Here is a 20,269-nt window from a genome sequence, read left to right as displayed (position 1 = left end):
GCATGATGTATGGATGCTTTTCATTGCATGAAAAGCACCCAGAATTTCTTGCGAGAGATGTTTTTATCATAACCTCCTTGAAAAATTATTGGATCGTGCTATAAGGACTTTTGTACAAGTCCATAAATCGTAAGGAATTTAAATATAGTTGATCTTTTACAATAGGATTTTTGATACATCGAAAGTGGGCTACACTTACTCTGATTAGCGTATTGCACAACTATTTTATTACATTGAAATCTGACTCTTAAGGACAATTAGAAGGTTGCGTATTCTGTCTAGAAATTCCTAAACTTCAGTTGAATAGATTATAATATTAAATACTGAGAATCCGATTCATTTCACTTTTAATGCTTTCAATATTATTCCAAACAAACACGAGAATTACAATAATATTACTGTTCATAAAAAGGATTTTAAGAACCCATTAGCAATCAAAGCGCGTCTCTCTACATTACAAGGTCACTTAAAGAAATTGTTCACAGAGTTGGTATGATTTATCTCTTCTCATTCATTTTCTCTCTATCACAAAACTCAAAACTGAACCCTGAATAATGAAATTATAGCATGCAACGGTACATATATACACTAAAGGGGGAGAACTCAAGAAACAAAGTTCTATCTTGAGGTGCGATGAAGTTAACAAACAGAAATTGTTTTGGTCTGGAAGATGTAGGCCTATAGGTTAAGAGTTAATTACAACAATGGGATCTGAATGGAATTAAAATGGAATGAGGTGTCAATCAACACTACCTATTTTAAAATGAGAATACAGTTATAACGGAGTCCATCGTGCAAAAAAACATGTTTACCAATTAAGTCATTAAGCATACAGGGGTTGTTTTGAATTCGGTGAGCTCATAATGCAATAAAGAAAACATATTTACAAAATAAGACGACAATTATGGGGTTATCTTAGTATAATGAATTCAAAATTGCAAGGTGGATAACATGTTTACGGAACAGATTGTCAATCAACTATTCTTCAACTGGATAACAATTATGTTTTAAAGAGAGAATGATTTATACCAAATTTAACGTTATGCAATAATAGGGCAGTAAATAGCAGACACATAACTGCAATATCACAACTTGAAAGACAATGGAAACAACGTCTTCCAAAAACACCATTAAAATATTACAATAAACAGTAAACACGTTGATATCACACTACTACAGCATTCCTGTTCAGCTTTAGGACAAGGCAGACTGAACTTCCTTCATAACTCTTAAACTCATCTCATCCTGAAATGGAAGTGCAACACACTGCACTCCAACTGGCATACCTAGACTCAATTCAGATGTCTGTAGACAGAACAAAATTTTACCCTTGCATTGTACAAAGCACCATCAGTAAGTAGTAACATGAAACAAAATCTTTTTAGAATATTTAAAAATAACAACCGAAAACACATTTGCTAAAGCCACCTTTTTAATGTGTTTGTCCCAGGGGTCACCATAGTGACCACGATAATTTCGTAGAGCATCAATATCAGATTGTTCAACTTTTGTGACGGGAACTATGCCAGCTGGAAAGTTAAGGAAGTTGTACAATCCGGTGTAACCCATCACAACTGCAAAAGTTTTGCATCATACACAAATTAGTTCTGGCTGAAATCACGACAGAATATTATGCAGATTTTTTTGCCTCTGCCACATTGTTGTTCGCATTTCTATTTTCTCTATCTTTCACTATTCTTATTACCTTTTGTTCAATTACCGAGTAGAGGATAATAATAAAGATGTTATTTTATTTTTGAGACAGTGTTGTAACGATTCAAGACGCATTAACGAACAACCAGGTTAAATCAGAGATGGTAATATGAAATGGCAGCCAACTGGAAAACAACCAACCTAACTTTTACAAGTTTATGATATGATATAGTATCACAATTTTTATCTTCGGTTTGAGAAAAGTCTTTGCACAAACTCGACAATGATTCTTCAATTATCGAGCTTGTCATTACGGAAGTGGCGATGGACACACATTTCTTTATTTGTTTTTTGATTTCTTTATTTTATATTAACATAAGTTGGAACTGTTCATCAGGATCACTGAACAGAAGTAAAATCTGACCTTGCTCAAGGGTATTAATCCGGTAGTGCAGGTGGGAATCAAACCCTGATCATAAAATTGCTTTAACCACTCCTCAACCAAGCCGACAATTACGGCAATAACCAGAACTGAGCTGGAAAAAACCACTCTTGTAAAAAGAGCGTTGCTCACACTCTTTCATGATAAAAGAAGGTCGCTTGTGTAATCACTCTTCTATAATAAAAGGGCACTTGTTTTGTCGCTCTCTCTTTTTAACAAATTGAAAATATCTTTATTTTTCAGCATTTTGGAAAATCAATCGCATTCGTATTTTGTAAAGTTGCCGTGTAGAACTTGCGTTCAACTGTAACCTAACAAAAGTTATGAAACTTCATGGAAAACCCATGCTTTTTTGTGGTCATACCTGCAATAAAGAAGTAGTATAGAACCTTATGGAATTATTGATGTCCACATTCATTAATTTAATAGGCTATTATTCACTTTTAAAGCATATATCGCTTAAGTTATAAAAATAAAGGCAACTCAAGCAAATTATCACTTTAACGACGTTAGAAAAATGTCAAATGATTGTTGTAATGAATAAATTTGGTCTCAAAGATGAACTTAAAATTTTCTTTTTTATCTAAATGTGTTTGTCCATTTTGTGCGTTTCAGTGTTGTTTGCGAAAAAAAAAAGACAAGCAGATAACCCTTATAAAACAGTTCTAGTTTCGGCCCTAGTTTGAAAAAATGAGCATCGTTCTTGAGATTGCTCCAAAAAAGGAGCTCGCTCAAAATTGTGCGAGTTCGTACCCAGCTTTAAATAAATTCAGTCCAAACTTAGTTTATTGACTCAACCTGACCTAAGTCACAAAAATGGTAACTCTGTTTGGAGACATTCCCTACTTAGATGGCTATAATTACAAAAAAAACACATTAACAATAATAACAAAAAAGTAAAAATACCAGAAAATAATGCAATAACCAATCAACCTGGTATATTCTCTAAACATCTTAAGGGACCAGCGGCAACTACAAATGGTGGACAAACAACAGCATCCAATTTCTCATTCAGCCATGCATTATGAAAATCTTGTTTGTACGCATAAGCCTCAGCTTGAAGTTTTCGTAATCTTAAAACTGATTTGTCACCTCCACCATACAGATAAAAAGATTGAGCAATACGTGACCACTGTGTATAATTGAAATTTTTTAGAATTTTTCTACAACAAATATGTGGATAAATAAATGATTATTTCCATATTAAATGTTTATCTATATGAAACACCTTACAAAACTTCATAAAAAACTGCAATGGTTGTACACAGCTAAAACAGTTACAGTAAAATCAAACAAACTTTGAGGCCCATAAGAGCGGAAATGATCCATCTCAGTTTTTCTGGTAACTTTGATATCATGTAAGTCCTCTGTAAAATGGGATCAATTTGCTCATATTTTAATATATTACGGCAACCCTCATATCCATCACTGAATATTTCTAAAAACATACACAAAACTTTTTATTCCCCTACCACTGCGCTATTACATCACACATACAAATAGAATACCAGCAAAAAATAGGCGCATGGCATCAGCTGGTCTTGGAACAGTGAAAGGAACCAAAATATGACCAACTTTTTCCAAAGCTTCTTTTGCCATAATAACACCTCTTTTTATTGATGGGGCAGGTTCATTGTATCCATCATCAACATAGTAACCAATACGTAGTTTACGAGTAGATCCAAAAACCTAAAAAATTTAGTACAGACAATTGAATGTCACACCCTTAGTTGTCACAGAGTAAGAAATGACAAACATCAGATATTGATATAATTGGAAGAATTGAAGCAAAGAAGAAAGCTTTACTGCAATTATCGATCATACTTTACCAAAAATTGTACAAAAATATCACATGCAATCTATTAGGTATATCCCTCAAAAATTTTACCACAAACTGCAATATGAAACTACTATTATTTCCAAAGCATTGATGGTGATTTGTTTCAAAACAAACCTTTTCATTGAAAGGTAAAGGTGGTACATCCACATCTAGTTCAAACATAAGTGGACAGAGAAGAGCTCGCATGGCGAGTACAATAGTGTCCATATCTCTTGCAATTGGACCTATTCGACCAGGTAACCCTGCAAGGAAATTCTGGTGGAGTGAACAGAGATTAGAGTTGCATGTTATTTGTCACAACGTAAATAAACAGGATAATACCTTGGTTGTAGTAACTTTGACAGAGTAAACATCATTTCTATTCATGCATATTTTATGTGATTTTAAAATAACACAAGTCTTTTCAATTTATGACATAATTTTCGGAGTATGTATGGTCTTTGGGTTGACATAAATATGGGGTAGAACTTGCAATATTTTTGTTACTTAGCTACCTAGTTCCTAATAGTAATGCCGTTGGCAGATGTTAATTAAGGAAACCAAATGAGCTCTTATACACCAAGCAACTAATGCATTTGTATTAATTTGATATTAATAACTGAGATACAGTTACAAGTTCCACATGTCCCAGCTCTATTTAGAACCTGGAACATGAATTATTGCCGAAAGTTTTTTTTTGTATCAAATGAACAAGTATACATTCAAGAAGAGTTGTTTTTTTTTGGTTACTACAACCATAGTAAATCTTCTGAAAAGATCTATTGATTCAACTAAAAAACTATAAATATATTGGATTAGAATTAGGAGTTAAAACGTGCCCAGGATTGTCATATGAAGAAAAAATATCTACCTGGGTTTTCTTCTTTAACTACAAAAGTGCAATCTTGTACTAATTACCTTTAAAATAGTCAAATTAGGGCAAAAAGGGTCATTGTGATTTATGAAACCTAATGAAAATTTAAAAATCCGCGAAATGTAAAGTAATTACGTTACAACTGGGGATGTACATTAAAAAAAAAGTATTCTAAAATACTTTTAACAGTTTCTAATTTTGAATCCTATTCCCAAATAGTTACAAAGCCCAAGATTTCAGGCTCAAAATAGGATGTTAAATGTAAATAAACACATCATTAGGCCATTTACTTTCAGCTTTACTTTCATAGCTATTACTGAATTAAAATATTTGACATTTATTTAAAAAGCACGCTCTTATTTCTCATAATATGTGTACTGAAAACAATGAAAGCAACTGCTTATGTCAATAAAAACATTCTTATTTAGGAAAATCTTATAAGTTTGCTGCAAGTATACAAAATTACCTGTACCTGTAAATGCAATTAAAAAGGCTGCTCAATTAGATATGTTAAATTTTATTGATACAGCAGAAAGAACATACCTTTTAATCCTTTTTCACTAATGCGATTTAAACTTGGTTTAAAACCATAAACTCCACACATGTGGGCAGGGCATCTAATACTACCACCAGTATCAGTGCCAAATCCCAGTAAAGAACCGCCTGCCGCAATCAGTGCCCCTTCCCCAGAAGAAGATCCACCTGGAGTAAATTTCAGGTTATGTGGATTCACAGTTGCTCCAAATATGGGGTTACTGCTCTCAAAGCTGCACAAAACAAGAAATTAGTAAATGGAAGACTCAATAAAAGCCATTTAAGAAATATCCAAATCACACAGAAATTGCTTGGCATAAAACATCTCCTAGAAGTGGTTTTAAATTTTTTTAGAGGTATTGAGCCTCGCAAGCTTTATACATACCTACACCGAACCCTTCATTGCAATATATAAACAATTAAATACACAACATACATAGCGCATTGTATAAATACAGAATATGATTATGTTGAGGAAAGGAGCCCAAAAATGTTTTACTTTTGCGCCTGAAAAATGCCTTGAAATGAAATGTATTTTCATATTCAAAAATTTGGCAAATGTCATAAAACCACTTTCTCTGCTAAATAGCAATTAACTCGTACAATATAGTGCTGTGTTGATTTACCACAATGTTCAAATTTATACCATTACATAGCTGAAAAAAGTTGAATAACATCCCTTTGGCAAGTCACAATGATGAAAAAATAAGTTGAGGAAAGTGGTACATTTTATCATTGATCTTACTATCATGTATTTTTGGTTGATGAGAACAGATTCAATAATTTTCTTCCAGTTCAAATTCCAGTACTTATTTCTCTTTGAAATTAATGACTTGTTATTTCTTTAATGCATGTCAGCTTTAAAAAATTCATACTGCCTGCTTCATGTGTTTTTTATGTGTACAAAAGGAACAAACACTTTGTCTTTTGTACATTTGGTTAAACAAAATGTGTAATAATAATTTATCAGAAAAGGTAAGGATGTAGGTTAACCTAACCAATCCTTGCGAGCTGTCGAACTATCCACAGATTTTCTTTGACTTTTATGGAAGCTATTTAATAGCTAAATTGGACAAACATTAAAGGTCTCAAAAAGTTCTTTATACGGTTATTTTTCGTTGAACAAAAAGAGTATGCATGGTGAAGTAAGGTGTTTACACTTGTTAAAAGTAGGATGTTCCACTTGACATAAAAACGTGCTGCATTACTTCTTTTTATAACATTTTTGCAACTTTATGATATTTCTCTTGTATCTTGTATTGCTATTGTCAAGCTGATAACGCTTCTGTTCTGTTCTGTTCTTCTCTACTTATATTACACTTATCTTTGGAGGATTATTACTTTAGGTTACTTCCAGTTAACATAATAAAATAACAAACCACAAATAGCAATGCCTAACAGTGGATTCGGTCTGAAGTGATATCAAGAATGATGGAATGCAGAGGTTATTTATATTATTTTGTAAAATTTTTAAAACTTTCCCTTCAGATCAATTATGCGGTCGTTACGACCATCAACTCTTGCAAAGATGTTGCAATATGCATTATTTTCCAGTTGCATGCAAATCATAGAGAAAGTGACCAACAATCAGTGGAGATGAAAGCAACCATATAAGTTACTTAAGAAAAAGTATTGCCATTCCCGAAAAAGTCTATGCTACTACAAGTAGAAGTCCTGCCGTTCTAAACTACTCAAGTACGACGTAGAGGGTGGGTCATTTTAACACTAGAACGACCAAGTGCGTCAACTGACGCATAATACACATAAAATACAATTCGTTCATTTATTTATTATTCGTTCGTTTGTGAGAAAAACATCCTTGAAGTACAGCCTTCCCTGCCTTTTCTCCTTCTAAATGTCCACAAATGTCCAAGCTGTCCACACAAATCTTGCAATTATGTGCTACTTTCGAATAAAATCGCTGACTAAGCCCAAATTTCTACAGTGAAGTAGGACGTTGGAGAAAAATTATCCCAATCCTACTGTGACTCACAATGCACAATTAAACCTCAAACAATGCTGATTATGACGTTGTTCCATTTTCTCTGTTATGATTCTGTAGACTGCAATCACACCTTCCTTCACTTTCACAATGTGAAATTTTAAGCTGTATGCGTCAATTGATGCGCTTGGTTGTTCTAGCGAGATATATGCTTAAATTTGCAGTTTTAATCGTAAAACCCCCAAAAGTCAGACAAACTGAGCGTTGTAAGAAAAAATAATTGTCAAAAAGTTTTAGCAGAAAAACGTGATGCCCGGTGGAGATACAAGAACTTGAATTCTTTAAATGCGTCAATTGACGCACTTGGTCGTTCTAGTGTTAAACTGCTCAAGTAAGAAGTAGTTATCGATCTAAAGTATGAGGTTGTGAAAGCACAAATTACCACGAGCTCACTAAAAGCAATACAACTGCAGAGAAATGCATAATTTTATGAAGCTAAATAGTGTCAGATATACCTTTGTCCATAGTCAGAGCACTGTTAAGTGAAATACGTAAAAATCAAGTTGTAAAATGTATATAAACGTTTTGTGCAGATCTGATTGCAAACGAAAATTACTGCAAATTATCTTCAAACTAAAACACTGATGACTACTTTTTACTTCAGCATTTGATAAACTTACTCAAGTATGTCACTATGGCCTAAAAACTACTTAAGTAGCTAAAGTAAAAGAAATTTTACTCAAGTAGACTACTGTACTTAAGTAAAACTACTTCATTACTGACCACCACTGCCAACAATGGCAACATCCAGTCATTGTTCAACTATTGCAGTGTGCATTCACAAGTTAACTGACCTAACTGATCTCAAAACTGGATGCTCAACCAGCATTCAATCAGCTGAATGTTGGATGCCAGCGTAGAAAAGATAGTACCATTGAACCAAAACACCTGTTAAAATATCAAGGTGGGAGGGAGGGAGAAAACCATGTTTTACCATGTTCAGTGATCATGTCATTGCCTGTGACTGAAAAAAACCTGAAAAAATGTGTCTAGACTTTCATGAGACTTCAGGCTTAATCTAAAACAGCTATTAAACAGCTAGTAGAAAACACAACAGAAAGCCAAGTGATCAATAAAGAGTTAGTATTACTTGGAGGTTTTATATCACTTTCATTATGCTGTCTGAAGAAAATCGTTAGACATGCGCACCAAGAAAAAGAACTGGTAACTTCATCATGACAATGCTCTGCTCATTTCAGCCTTGTAACCCAATTTGTTGGTCAAGAACAATAAAGCACAACAAAGCAATCTGGCATGAGACATCCGGCTGTGTCCTAATTTGAAAACTACACCGAAAGAGACACGAATGCAGTCACAAAAAGATAGTATGAAAAAATCGACTCGGAGGCATTTTGGAAGAGAAGTTATAGAGGTTATTCTAAAAGTGAAAGGGGCACCGGGAACCGTTTGCGCACTCGCAAGGGGAATATTTGGAAGAAGATTAAACAACATATGTGATTAGCATGGTGTTGTGCTTTTTGTCCTACGGTACTTTATGCACAAATCTTGAATATAAATTATGTTAATGCACAATAACACATCAGTAGCACAATAATAGTAACATACAAGTATTAGACTTAAATATGCAAGTGGTTAACAGGAAAAACTAGTTTTAACACAACCCACCAGAGCTTGACACGCGCTTTTTAAAGCCGTCAAACTTTCTCTGAAGGTACAAACAGTTAACGAACGTTTACTAAAGCCCTTTGATTTTTAAGTAACCCGCAAGGGTCATCAGTTCAAGACTTTTTCTCCTCAAGTAGTGTTTAAGACAAAACAGAAAAGAAGCATGTGCAGCAGTAGCACTAAAACAAGTCTAACACTTGTTTAACTTTTACATTTACTCAAGCTAGGTTCAACAAATGGAAACAATAAAACATTTATAACAGAGAAAATCTTACACTTTTAAACTGCATACCGATAATCACTTTTGTGTAAGCTAGAGCGATAATATTCTGGGTATGCCACAAAAAGTACATCTGGCGATGGAATGTTTTCTTTAGGAGAATTGGAGCCTCTTAACTATGGTTGCCCCTAAATCACCTGTAGGCAAGGTGTAGCACTTGTGAGCGCCCCTATTCTGGGTTCAACAATTCACACACAACAGGGCTTGGCAAAAAAGGTGCAGTGACTGCTCGCTATAGTTTGGTTCGGTGGAGTAGCTTTGGTCAAACAGGCAGGCCTCCATGGTCAATGAATGACTGTCTGAAAATAATAACCTGGAATGTGTGAGGATTGAAAAAAGCTGGAAAATAGGTTTGCATGAGTCACAGAAATAATAATAATAGAAGGTAAAAAAGCATGGAACAACAAAAAAACCTAGGGGTGATGACAAAAAACAAGGATCAAGCTCGGACTGTCTTGGATAGGCACAAAAATGGCATATGATGATGATAATGGTATATAAAGAGGAACAACATTATTTATAAACCTAATTCCTACCCACCAAGCATACTGTAAGTAAGCATTATCACACCATCTTGGCGATGATATATAGCAATAAAATTGTGGCAAAACAGTCAACAGTTTGAATTATCGCATCGTATATTAATGCTATCGGGTCAACAATCAAGTTACAATAATGTGTTGGTAAATGAATCTTGCTTAATAGTGTATGTGCTACTGCATTATAATCTGAGTAATCCAATAATCATCAAAATCAAAATCAATATTACCTAAACATCATCTGTGAAAGATTTGTTTTAACAAAGGGAACAGCCCCACAGTGTTTAAGAACTTTCACCAACACTGCATCATCCTTTGCAGGAGAATCTATGAATTGAGCGAGGCCAATAGTTGAGTCCATTCCCTATATGGATATACAACCAACCAACCATAACTGACAACGTAACCAGTCAATAATTTAATTAAATTAATTTAAAAACTATTACCTTTGTCTCTATACTTTCTTTAAGGCTCACTGGCAATCCATATAACAAGCATTGTTTCGCTTGACTGGCATCAAGTCGTACAGCAACATTTTCTGCAGTTTCAATAATTCCAGTGACACAATTCAGAATTTTTGTAGCCGAACAAGCCTAACAAAAAATGACTTATTACCAAAGAAAAAAAATCCCGTAATCGTTTCTACAATTCATAGCAATGTCTTCTTTTTATTGATGTTTTTACTAGTATGTACCTTGTACATGTAAGCCTTTAATGCAATAACTGGATCGATATTCCCACTTTGTGCAGCAGCTATCAGACTCGCAGCATCCATGACCAAGATCCTTTCTTTTTCATCAGCCTAAATAATTACCTTATATAAATATGTATACCAATAACTAGGCAGCATTTTAAATTTAATGTTATTGCCTTCATGTAATACAAAATTATCAAACATTGTTTTGATACTTTTTACTGACAAAGCCATTCAGTAACATCATACAACGTACTTATACCGTGAGTTTAAAAACTACAAATATACCTCTTCATTTTGAAATTGTTCCAGTTGTCTCTGAATGGCAAGCATTAGCTTCTGCTTAACTTCCAATGCTTTCTTTTTTAACATGCTTTTCTTTTTCCATTTAAAAAAGAGCACACTAACACCACACAATGCAAAAACTCCAAATCCAGCAGCTTTGGCAGAACGAATTCCATATGGTGTAATTAATCCTGACATGTCTATTCAAAACCTATCACCAACAAAATAAAGAAAAAAAATGCATTATGTCAAATAGAATTTAAAATAAGCAAATATATAAATATAAAATGCTCCCTGATGTGTCTTTGAAATTCGGTGAGCATTTTTAAAGAAAAATATCTTGCTAATATCAAGTCAATTAAGCTAGTCACGTACTAGGGTCGTTAACATTGATTTTTTCAATTGTGCATGTGTGGCGGTCGTGATAATAAATTGTATTAAGTTATATAATTGGCATTTTAATAAGCAATTGTGTGTTCTCCAGTTAGATGCAATTGAATATTTAAACAGGTGTATTATTCTTGGTTAATCTGTTATTCAAACATTGTAGCGCTAAACCGACATACTGACCTATAGTTGAAGTGTTTCAAGTAGCATTGCGTTTCAAAGCGTAAAGTTTGATCGTACTTGGGTGAAAACCTTTGATGACGTAGAATATGTTATGAGATCTTTACATAGCACGATGAAAATGACATGTCTGTCGCTGATATAAAAGCTTAGGCTTGGTTCAAACTCTCTCTCTTTGTTCCAGTTTTCTCGTGTGCCCTTCTGGCTAATTCAATTCAAGTGATAGCTTCATTCGAATGTGAAATGGTGATGAAATGATTTCTGATGTGACTACGACTATATTTCGGACAATATAACAATTTAGACTTTATGAATGTTGTGCTGATTTAAAGAAACAATTAGAGAAAGCATATGCAACGGAGTAAAAGACAAAATGGTCAAGGAGTTCTAAAAGAAAGACAAAAACTTTTGGCTTTAGGCCAACCTAAAACAATCCACATCGCCATCCCCACACATGCAAAGACGCAAATTTTGACATGATGATTTTGACTGGGCCTCAGGGCACTCTACCATGTAAATTCAAATGGGACAAAAACATCGAAATAGGGTCGATTTGGTGTTAACAAAGAGTGGAGTGGTGGGTTGGAATCTTTGTTGGCCAAAGTGGACAAAAGCATCACGTGTGGGTATAAAAAATTTCGGGGTACATAGGCCTATTGATGAATCTCGTGCGTGCAGGTGCCGCACTTTCCACTATGGTTTGTGGCTAGCAGTGAGTTTCTTCAGTGAAGTTAATACGTGGTCCAGTAAAGGTAATATAATAATCCTAATAAAGATTCCATTTTGAAATATCGTAAATGGTGGCGTATAAAAATCGTAATACACAGCAAGATTAACCAAGCTAATTATGTTTGCAAACTCACTTCCAAATATGGCAGTGAATTCTAAAAATGCTACATGGGAAACTACCTAACAAACTACTGGCAGTTCTGCTATCTTACTTTATCCAATGCCTTTATGATAACAATAGTATTATAAAAGCATTGCTTTATGTATGTTTAAATTTCTTTGCTTTATCTGATCCAAAAATACTTTTCGCTTCAATGGTCAACATACCCCACGGTTTTGGTGCCTTTTTTCCAATGGCGGCTTATAACACTGGCCAACAAAAAATTTTTGGCATGGAAGGTAAGAACGATTTTAAAGTATATCAGGGGCGCTGAGCTCGAAAATGCCATTAGTTTTTGCAAATTGGCTCTAGCTTTTAAGATAATAGCGAATTTTGATATTTTTGATTCCTTTTAAATTTGAAGCTAGGTTGCATTTTATCTTAAGGAACAGCTTATATTAAATGTTGTAGTAAGTCTATCTGCACTCAAAACTACAAGAATGAGCAAAAGCTAAAGACACAATGAGATTTGCTAAATGAAGAACTGCTGCATAAATCTATTCTTTTCCATATATTCAACACAAAAAATGCCCCATTTATTCGTATTTTCATCAGATTCTCCTAACATATTGCAATTTGTGAGACTAAGCTTCCAATACCACATTAAAACTTGCTTGAAGTGAACAATAAATAGCAGGAATTTGGTAATAAAAAACCAAGTATGCCTAAGCCTACACAAGAAAGACAATAATTTGTAAAAACAGACGAAATGAACAAGTAATCAATTTTTTTCATTTACCACGGAGGATTCAAAGCAAAACACTTTACAAAGAAATATATCCATCTCAGGAAGTGCATTAGTGAAGTTATTAGATGCACTCTAGTTACTTACTCAAATTAGCTTGAAGTCATCTGCAGGAAAGTCCTCTTGTACGACTTTCGCCTGTAGTCTTGTTGTGGACAGCTTCACATTAGGCACCAGCAGTAATCTGCCATCATGTGAGTATCCCATCTACCTTGATATCTTTCTTCCATTAATTTGATATTTTGGTGAAACTTTTCACCTTGTTCCTCACTCATATTTCCAAGGTTTTCAGGGAAGCGATCGAAGTGACTGAATTAATAGTGAACTTTTATGCTCATCCTGGATCCAAGAGCTTGAAAGTTCATAAGCATCATTTTTACGAGATCCACATAGTTGCTTTTGTGTTTCCAAGAAATCCTTTTACAACTGCAACGAAAGAGTGCCAGGCTGCCTTCTCAACTTCAGTCATATGTGATGGAAAAACCTGATGTTTAATTAATTTTCGTATTTGTGGCCCATCAAAAAATTCCTGCTTTCAGCTTTTCAAGCTCTTGGATCAAGACCAGGAAATACTTCGCACAGGTAATCAAAACAAGCACCATCTTTATCTAAGGCCTTGACAAATTGTTTCATCAAACCCAATTTGATGTGAAATGGGTGTAAAATGATGCGATCACCACTGACCAAAGGTTCATTTACAATGTTCTTATCTCCGTGCCCAAGCTGTTCATGTATGGGCCAGTCCTTTTTAATCCAGAGTTGACCAGTGGCCCGACTATCCCAGTAACAAATAAAGCAGGGATACTTGGTGTAGCAGCCTTGTTGTCCTAAGAGAAAGATGACCATTTTCAAATCAACCCATATCTCCCAGTTATGCTCAGTATAAAAAAGGTTCTTTAGGATCATCTTTACACTTTGTTAGTGTTCCTTAAAAATGACTGAGTGGCCAATTGGAACACAGGCAAACTTATTTCCGTTGTGAATTAGCAAACATTTCAGACTTTTTTTGGAGCTGTCAATGAATAACCTTCATTCTTCTGGTTTATATTCAAATAGACCCATAGATGAAAGAAGTCCTTCGATGTTATTACAGTACACAAAATTATCTTCTTGAGAGAAAAATTGCATTAACATTTCTTCTCTGTCCCGGTAAAACGTTATTTTTGTTGCCAAATCAAGAATGTTATGATCATTGAGGCGAGAAGCCAGCACGTCAGATGCTTCATTAGATAAACCTAAATCACGAACTAGGTCGTTTAGCTGATCTTGAGTAAAAGGCTTCGGTTTACTCTGCATTTGTGAAGATTTTGAGGAGTCGGTGTCACTGCGGTTGCTACTATTGCCATCTTCATCTTCCACTACATCCGAAATCAGATCTGGCAGGGATGAAAAAACTGGAACAGGAATTTCAGGGCAGTGTGCAACTGGCCGTAAAGCAGAGTCAATGTTGGCGTAGTGCCATGACTTCTTCTTGTTTTGGTTCCAACCTGATATGTCATTCATGCAAAATTAACAATCATCATGATGATTCTTAGGCTGGCGCCAAACCATAGGGATTCAAAATCACATAGATTTGACTTTACCTTGAGTCGATAAGCGCAAAGTTTCAGTGCAATGCTTGCAGACCATGTGATTGAGGTGCCTAGCATTTATGTTGATCTCCCAACTTCATGCCAAAGTACGCTTTTTAAGCTCTCTTGGTAAATCTCGCACATTGAATCGCTACTTCTTCATCGTGTACTCGTCACAGATGTAGCAAAACACATCTGGGTCATTATGACACTTTCTCGGTCTAGCTGTACCACTCATTTTTATAACATATACTTAAAACATCCATGAAATAAAATTTTTGAAAATGTTAAAGCATAAATTAAGGTCATGACTTAAGGTACACTATCTATATCCTGACTTTAAAAAAGCAGGTTAACTTTGAACCTACTAATCGTCGGTGATGAGATACCTGTCATTTGACATAATTCTTCAGCTAAGTGGGAAGATAAATTAGCGTAAGCTTTCTATTCAGCAAAATAGTCTTTAACTGAAAACTTTCAGGATAAAACTAATTATTGCCTTATCAGGGCACTACAAAGCTTATGGTCAATTCCAGCGTGACTGACGGGACAAAAGATAGAATTTTTAAAATTATAAATGCATTATTATTAGTTTTATATAAGGTTGGAAAAAAGGAAATGTGTTTTCAGTTAATGGTAGTTGCATGTTATGAAATGGCATCATAAATTTTTGTAAAATAATATAGTGAAAGTTTTGAAAACCACATTTTGTTAGCGTGACTGACGGGACAGAAATTAACATGTGTTTTTGGGACAGTGTAACTGATGACAAATTTCTATCTCATTATTTGATAAATCAAGGTGTTTACTTGTAGATTTCATTGTTGACCCGAACTGTGCTTTAAACTAATTTCGAACTTTGGCTGCAATTACTAAGTACAAGATTATAGTGTATTGTGTACGTGACAGACGGGACATTTTGTATGTGACCGACGGGACAACATCTGAAGTAATAAAAGGACACTCACAGTTTTTGGATCAAGTATTAAATAAAATCATCTATTCAATTTAACAACTGAAACTAAATAAAATTTAATTAGTTTTTTAATCTGAATAACAAATTTTTTGCATGACATGCAGTAAAATATTGAAAATACTAATTGACAATTCAAACAACTAACAAAATAGCAAGCTGTAAAAACATGACAATAAACTTCTATAGCACTGTATAAAAATAACATTGTCGTCCATAAAATCATTTTAACTTGCAAATTAACTTACAAATAAATTATATATGCCCTGCAACTTTTGAAGAAATGCATCTGAACTAGTAAACATAAATAAAACCCAAACAACAACCGTAAACAACTCAAAGCTAGAAAACTTTAAAACTAAAATAACAATATATTTTAGCACCTGATTTTTATATGTTCTAAACTATTTTATACATTCCTCGGCTATTTATAAGAATTGTTACATCTTTCATCTGACTAAGAATGTTATCTTTGGTGTACCAAACAGTGTCATGATCCGGTTCTAGTTAATAACTAAAAGATGAACTATCTGATTTTTTTAGGCATTGTATTTTATATTCACCAGCTATTTTATTTATTACAAGCCCATAAAAGTCTTCTGCTAAGTATTTTACTTTAACCCAATATCCAATAGCAAAATCTTTATCATTTCCTCCTTTTGGCTGAACTAACACTTCATTTGACCCAATAAATGAAAAACAGTCCATTTGTTCATTATTCACAAGCGAATGCACAGCATACCTAATTTCGTATGGCTTAATTGATTCAAAAAAGTGTGCATCCCTGGTATTGGGGATTCTTTCAATTTCAATATCATTTGGGTGCCACATTTTGTTCAGTTTTGGGATTTGGTGCAAATTAACAAATGGTTTTGTCCAAACACAGAAAAGTAAATTTGGTAAATTTAATCATGTTTGTTCAGACCAAAAATTGTCCCGTCGGTCACGTGACTGACGGGACAGTTTTAATTCACCTACAAATTTAAAGTTAAGATATATATGCCAAAAGCTTTTAGTTGTGAGAATGTCCTGCTTAATGTAGAAGATAGCTATGTGGAAAGAAAAACAATAATATCAGTAATGCATTTTTTATCAAATTATATGTGCTATTTTTGTGACTGACGGGACAAATGCTTTTGTCTTTTTTTAACCTTAAATTTGTATGCAGGGAAAGGTGAGTAGAACTTGGCGGATGTTTTTTTGCAAACACTTACTTTCATAATATGTGCAAAAAGAGTAATAATTGTCCTATGTACTAAGCACTAGAAAACAAATTATGTTATAAAAAGAGGTGAAATTTACATTTTTATATGAAGACTTCATACCAGATACACAAATGCTTTTATATATAAAATACAAAAAGTATAATAATTCAGAGTGTCTTTTTCAGAAAGGCATAGGCGTATACTCTAACATAAACATAAATTTATTTGTATATTTTGTTGATTCAATTTTTGCTACTTTGCAACATTATCATGGAATTAACCTTATGTTAGTGCTTGATGGGAGATGATATAAATTAATCTAAGGCCTTTTTACCTCCCAAGCGAGATATTTGTGCCAGACAACTCAACATTGGGGGAAAACTAAATAGCTGCTTCACATGGCTTCAGTTTTTATTAACCTATGTTACTCACTAGCATACATTTCTAACTTTTCTTGGTATATGTAGGAAGAAGCAATATCTTAAAAACTAGAGCCAATTCAGCAAAAGTAATGGCATTTTCGGACTCAGCGCCCCTGATATACCCCTAAATCCATCTAACATATCATGCCTTTTGAAAAAATTTTTTTTTGTTGACCTGTGTAATATTATTTTGTTCTTTTTGTGAGTTTTTGAGCAACTGGACCTACAAGATTCATCAATGTGCACGCTGAAATATTTTATCCCTACACGTGATGCTTTTGTCCATCTTGGCCAACAAAGATTTCAACCCACCACTCTTTGTTAACGCAAAATTGACTCTGTTTCGATGTTTTTGTCCCTTTTGGCCAACCCCAGCGTTGAATTTACATGGTAGAGTGCCCTGCGTCCCAGCATTGGTAGAGGCTCTTTCAATAATAGAATTTTAATTTAAGCGCATATGTGCAAAGTTTAGCTCAATGAACTCCAACACATTTTTCTAGATCTAATTAGACTAGCTAGCTGCTGTTATTGTTCAGTCAATAAATAGTTGCCCAACTAATGTATACTTAAAATAATAGCGTCAGCATGAGAATATTAAAATACCGATAAGGCGATAACCATCACTGTAATATTGCGTTAGCAAGTTAAACTGTGTAGGCCATAGTTAGCATGTAGGGGCGTATTTAGGGTTGCGTTGAGGGCACCCAGAAGCTTTAAAAATTGGTTTGAAAATCCCCGAGCATGTCTACCCCGCTCAAATGCGCGAAGCGCAAAAGTTTTGAGTTTTTGCGCCTTAAAACACCTTAAACGAAAAGTATTTTCAAATCTATGTGGACAATACAGCAGCCAAATTATAGTTTTCACTTTTGAGAACAAGGAAGTGCAATAAATAAAAAAGATTGAAAACATAAAAAGGCCTATGGTTTAAAAACGTTAGGTACGTGAGGTGGTATGGCCCAATACACCTACCAAAATACGCTAGCGTTAGAATAAAATAGTATTTAGGAAGGTAAATGACAGACTCTTTGAAAAGATTTTGACGTTTTTCTGAAGGGAATTTTTGACGCCAATCTGCTGAAATAGATTTGTTCCAAAACATTTAAAAAAGGCTGTGATGTAACGGCCACAGTTATCGCTTACATAACTATTTACCCTTGGGCAAATTGTATCTCTGTCTAATTTCTCCACGTACATTTCGACCTTTTTTAGCTCAGACGGTCGAACTAAAGAAACAACTGAAGTATTTGCTGATTTAGCAAAAGTATTTGCTGATAAGGTGAAAAGTAATCATGTTTGAACAAGTCGTTACAAAAAAAATGTTAACACGTTGAATTATGATGGTATAACATTTCCAGTTACAATCAAACAAATACCAAAGATTGAAAAACAAAATAACACCAGTATTAATGCATTTGGTTATGAAAATAAAGAAACCTATCCTTTGCATGTTTTCAAAAAAGTGGTTGAAACAGCACTGGATTTATTATTGGTAATTGACCCTCAAAAACAATATTATGTTTGGATAAAAGACTTTAATAGATTCATGTTTAATCAAAGCAAGCATAAAGAAAACAGTTCTGTAGATACTGTTTGCAATGTTTTCGCACTGAGGATATTCTTCAAGAACTTTCACCAAATTGCATTGCTATTAACGGAAAGCTAGCTATGCAAATGCTGGTGTTTCCTATATCGATAATAGAAGAATACGATGTGCTAAAGCAAATAACAAGTACTTAGATTATGATTCAAATAAACCGTCAAAAAACATTGCATACTTAGATGCAAACAATTTATATGATTGGGCAATGAGTTAAAGTTTAACTACAGGTGGTATTAAATGGTTGCCTGTTAAATTAATAAAATAGATTTAGCCAGATTAAGCAAAAAAGGGATAATATTAGAAGTTGATTTGGAATATCCTGAGGAATTACATGAAGTACATAAAATTGGTGGAGTTAAAAAATTAGTACCTATGAACATAATAAAAACTATGTTCTTTACCACAAAAACTTGGAATTATACCTTTGATTAGGCATGAAAATTACAAAAATACGTCGAGTATTAGAATTTAATCAATCACCATGGTTAAAAAAATATATTGATTTCAATACACAAAAGAGAAAAAATGCAAAATCAAATTTTGGGAAACATTTCTTTAAACTAATGAATAATTCAGTTTAAGGTAAAACGATGGAAAATCTTTGAAAAAGAGTTAATTTTAAGTTAAGTTATGACCAAGAAAAATTATTAAAACATGTTTCAAAACCAATTTTTGTTAGCTGTAAAATATTTAATGAAAACCTTGTAGCTGTTCATAAGTTGAAATAAAAATTAATTTTCAGCCAACCAGCTTATGTATGAATGAATATTCTAAAACTTTCAAAAACATTAATGTGTGATTTTCATTATAACTACATCAAAGAGAACCATGGTAACAAAAAACTCTTATTTACAGATTCATTAACATATGATATCGAAACAGAAGATGTATACAAAGATGACGATTTCTGGGTTGACAAATAAAATTTTGATTTTAGTAATTACAATTCAAAGTCAGAATTTTATGATTCCAAAAATAAGAAAGTAATTAGTAAAATGAAAGATGAAACTGGTGGTATTGCAATTGTTGAATTCATAGGACTTCAAATAATGAGAAAGGAGGCAAAAAAGCAAAATGTATTAAAAATGTGTTATCAAGAAAGATATTAAACATCGAGATCATGTAAAAATTTTGAAAGGTAACAAAAAAATGCTTCATAAAATGTGAACAATTATAAGTAGGGCGATTATTTTTTGACCTAAAAAGCGAAAATTTTTGACCTAAAAATTGAAAATTTTGACATTAAAAAACTTTTTTTTGACAAATTTTGACGTGTGAAGAACTCAAGTAGTTTAATACGCATTATTATACAAAAATTTAAAATTTATTATAGTCTAACAGAAGGGCAAAAATCTGAACACAGACCTAGCCTATTCTGGAAAGGGAAATGAGCTAATTACAAATCACTGCCAAAAAACCGCAGCTAAGACACAACAAAAACTGTTCAATACACTAAACTTAAGATACATGAAGTATCTGCAGCAAAACCGAAGCAAGAGATGCACTTAACCTACAGCTGCCACAAAATGACTTAGGACCTACCAAAAAT

The 20,269-nt window shown here is 33.7% G+C and overlaps 2 protein-coding genes across 2 annotated transcripts; both read right to left on the bottom strand.

Moving 5' to 3' along the window:
* Positions 1 to 330: 330 nt before the first annotated feature.
* LOC143468714 (fatty-acid amide hydrolase 1-like) lies at positions 331 to 12,100 on the bottom strand. The gene is made up of 12 exons (XM_076966065.1): positions 11,319 to 12,100; positions 10,752 to 10,959; positions 10,464 to 10,571; positions 10,216 to 10,362; positions 10,000 to 10,133; positions 5,332 to 5,555; positions 4,050 to 4,177; positions 3,604 to 3,784; positions 3,394 to 3,533; positions 3,029 to 3,227; positions 1,429 to 1,574; positions 331 to 1,305 (listed from the first exon to the last, which is right to left on the bottom strand). The coding sequence occupies exons 2-12, from the start codon at positions 10,944 to 10,946 to the stop codon at positions 1,195 to 1,197; spliced, it is 1,713 nt and encodes a 570-aa protein (XP_076822180.1). The 5' UTR covers positions 10,947 to 10,959; positions 11,319 to 12,100; the 3' UTR covers positions 331 to 1,194.
* A 1,878-nt stretch (positions 12,101 to 13,978) lies between these two features.
* Positions 13,979 to 18,011, bottom strand: LOC143468715 (uncharacterized). The gene is made up of 3 exons (XM_076966066.1): positions 16,980 to 18,011; positions 14,533 to 15,039; positions 13,979 to 14,436 (listed from the first exon to the last, which is right to left on the bottom strand). The coding sequence occupies exons 2-3, from the start codon at positions 14,576 to 14,578 to the stop codon at positions 13,979 to 13,981; spliced, it is 504 nt and encodes a 167-aa protein (XP_076822181.1). The 5' UTR covers positions 14,579 to 15,039; positions 16,980 to 18,011.
* Between the last annotated feature and the right edge of the window lie 2,258 nt (positions 18,012 to 20,269).

This window comes from Clavelina lepadiformis, chromosome 8 (assembly GCF_947623445.1).
Source record: "Clavelina lepadiformis chromosome 8, kaClaLepa1.1, whole genome shotgun sequence".
NCBI classification, from domain to species: domain Eukaryota; kingdom Metazoa; phylum Chordata; class Ascidiacea; order Aplousobranchia; family Clavelinidae; genus Clavelina; species Clavelina lepadiformis.
This window is presented reverse-complemented; position numbering and strand designations above follow the sequence as displayed.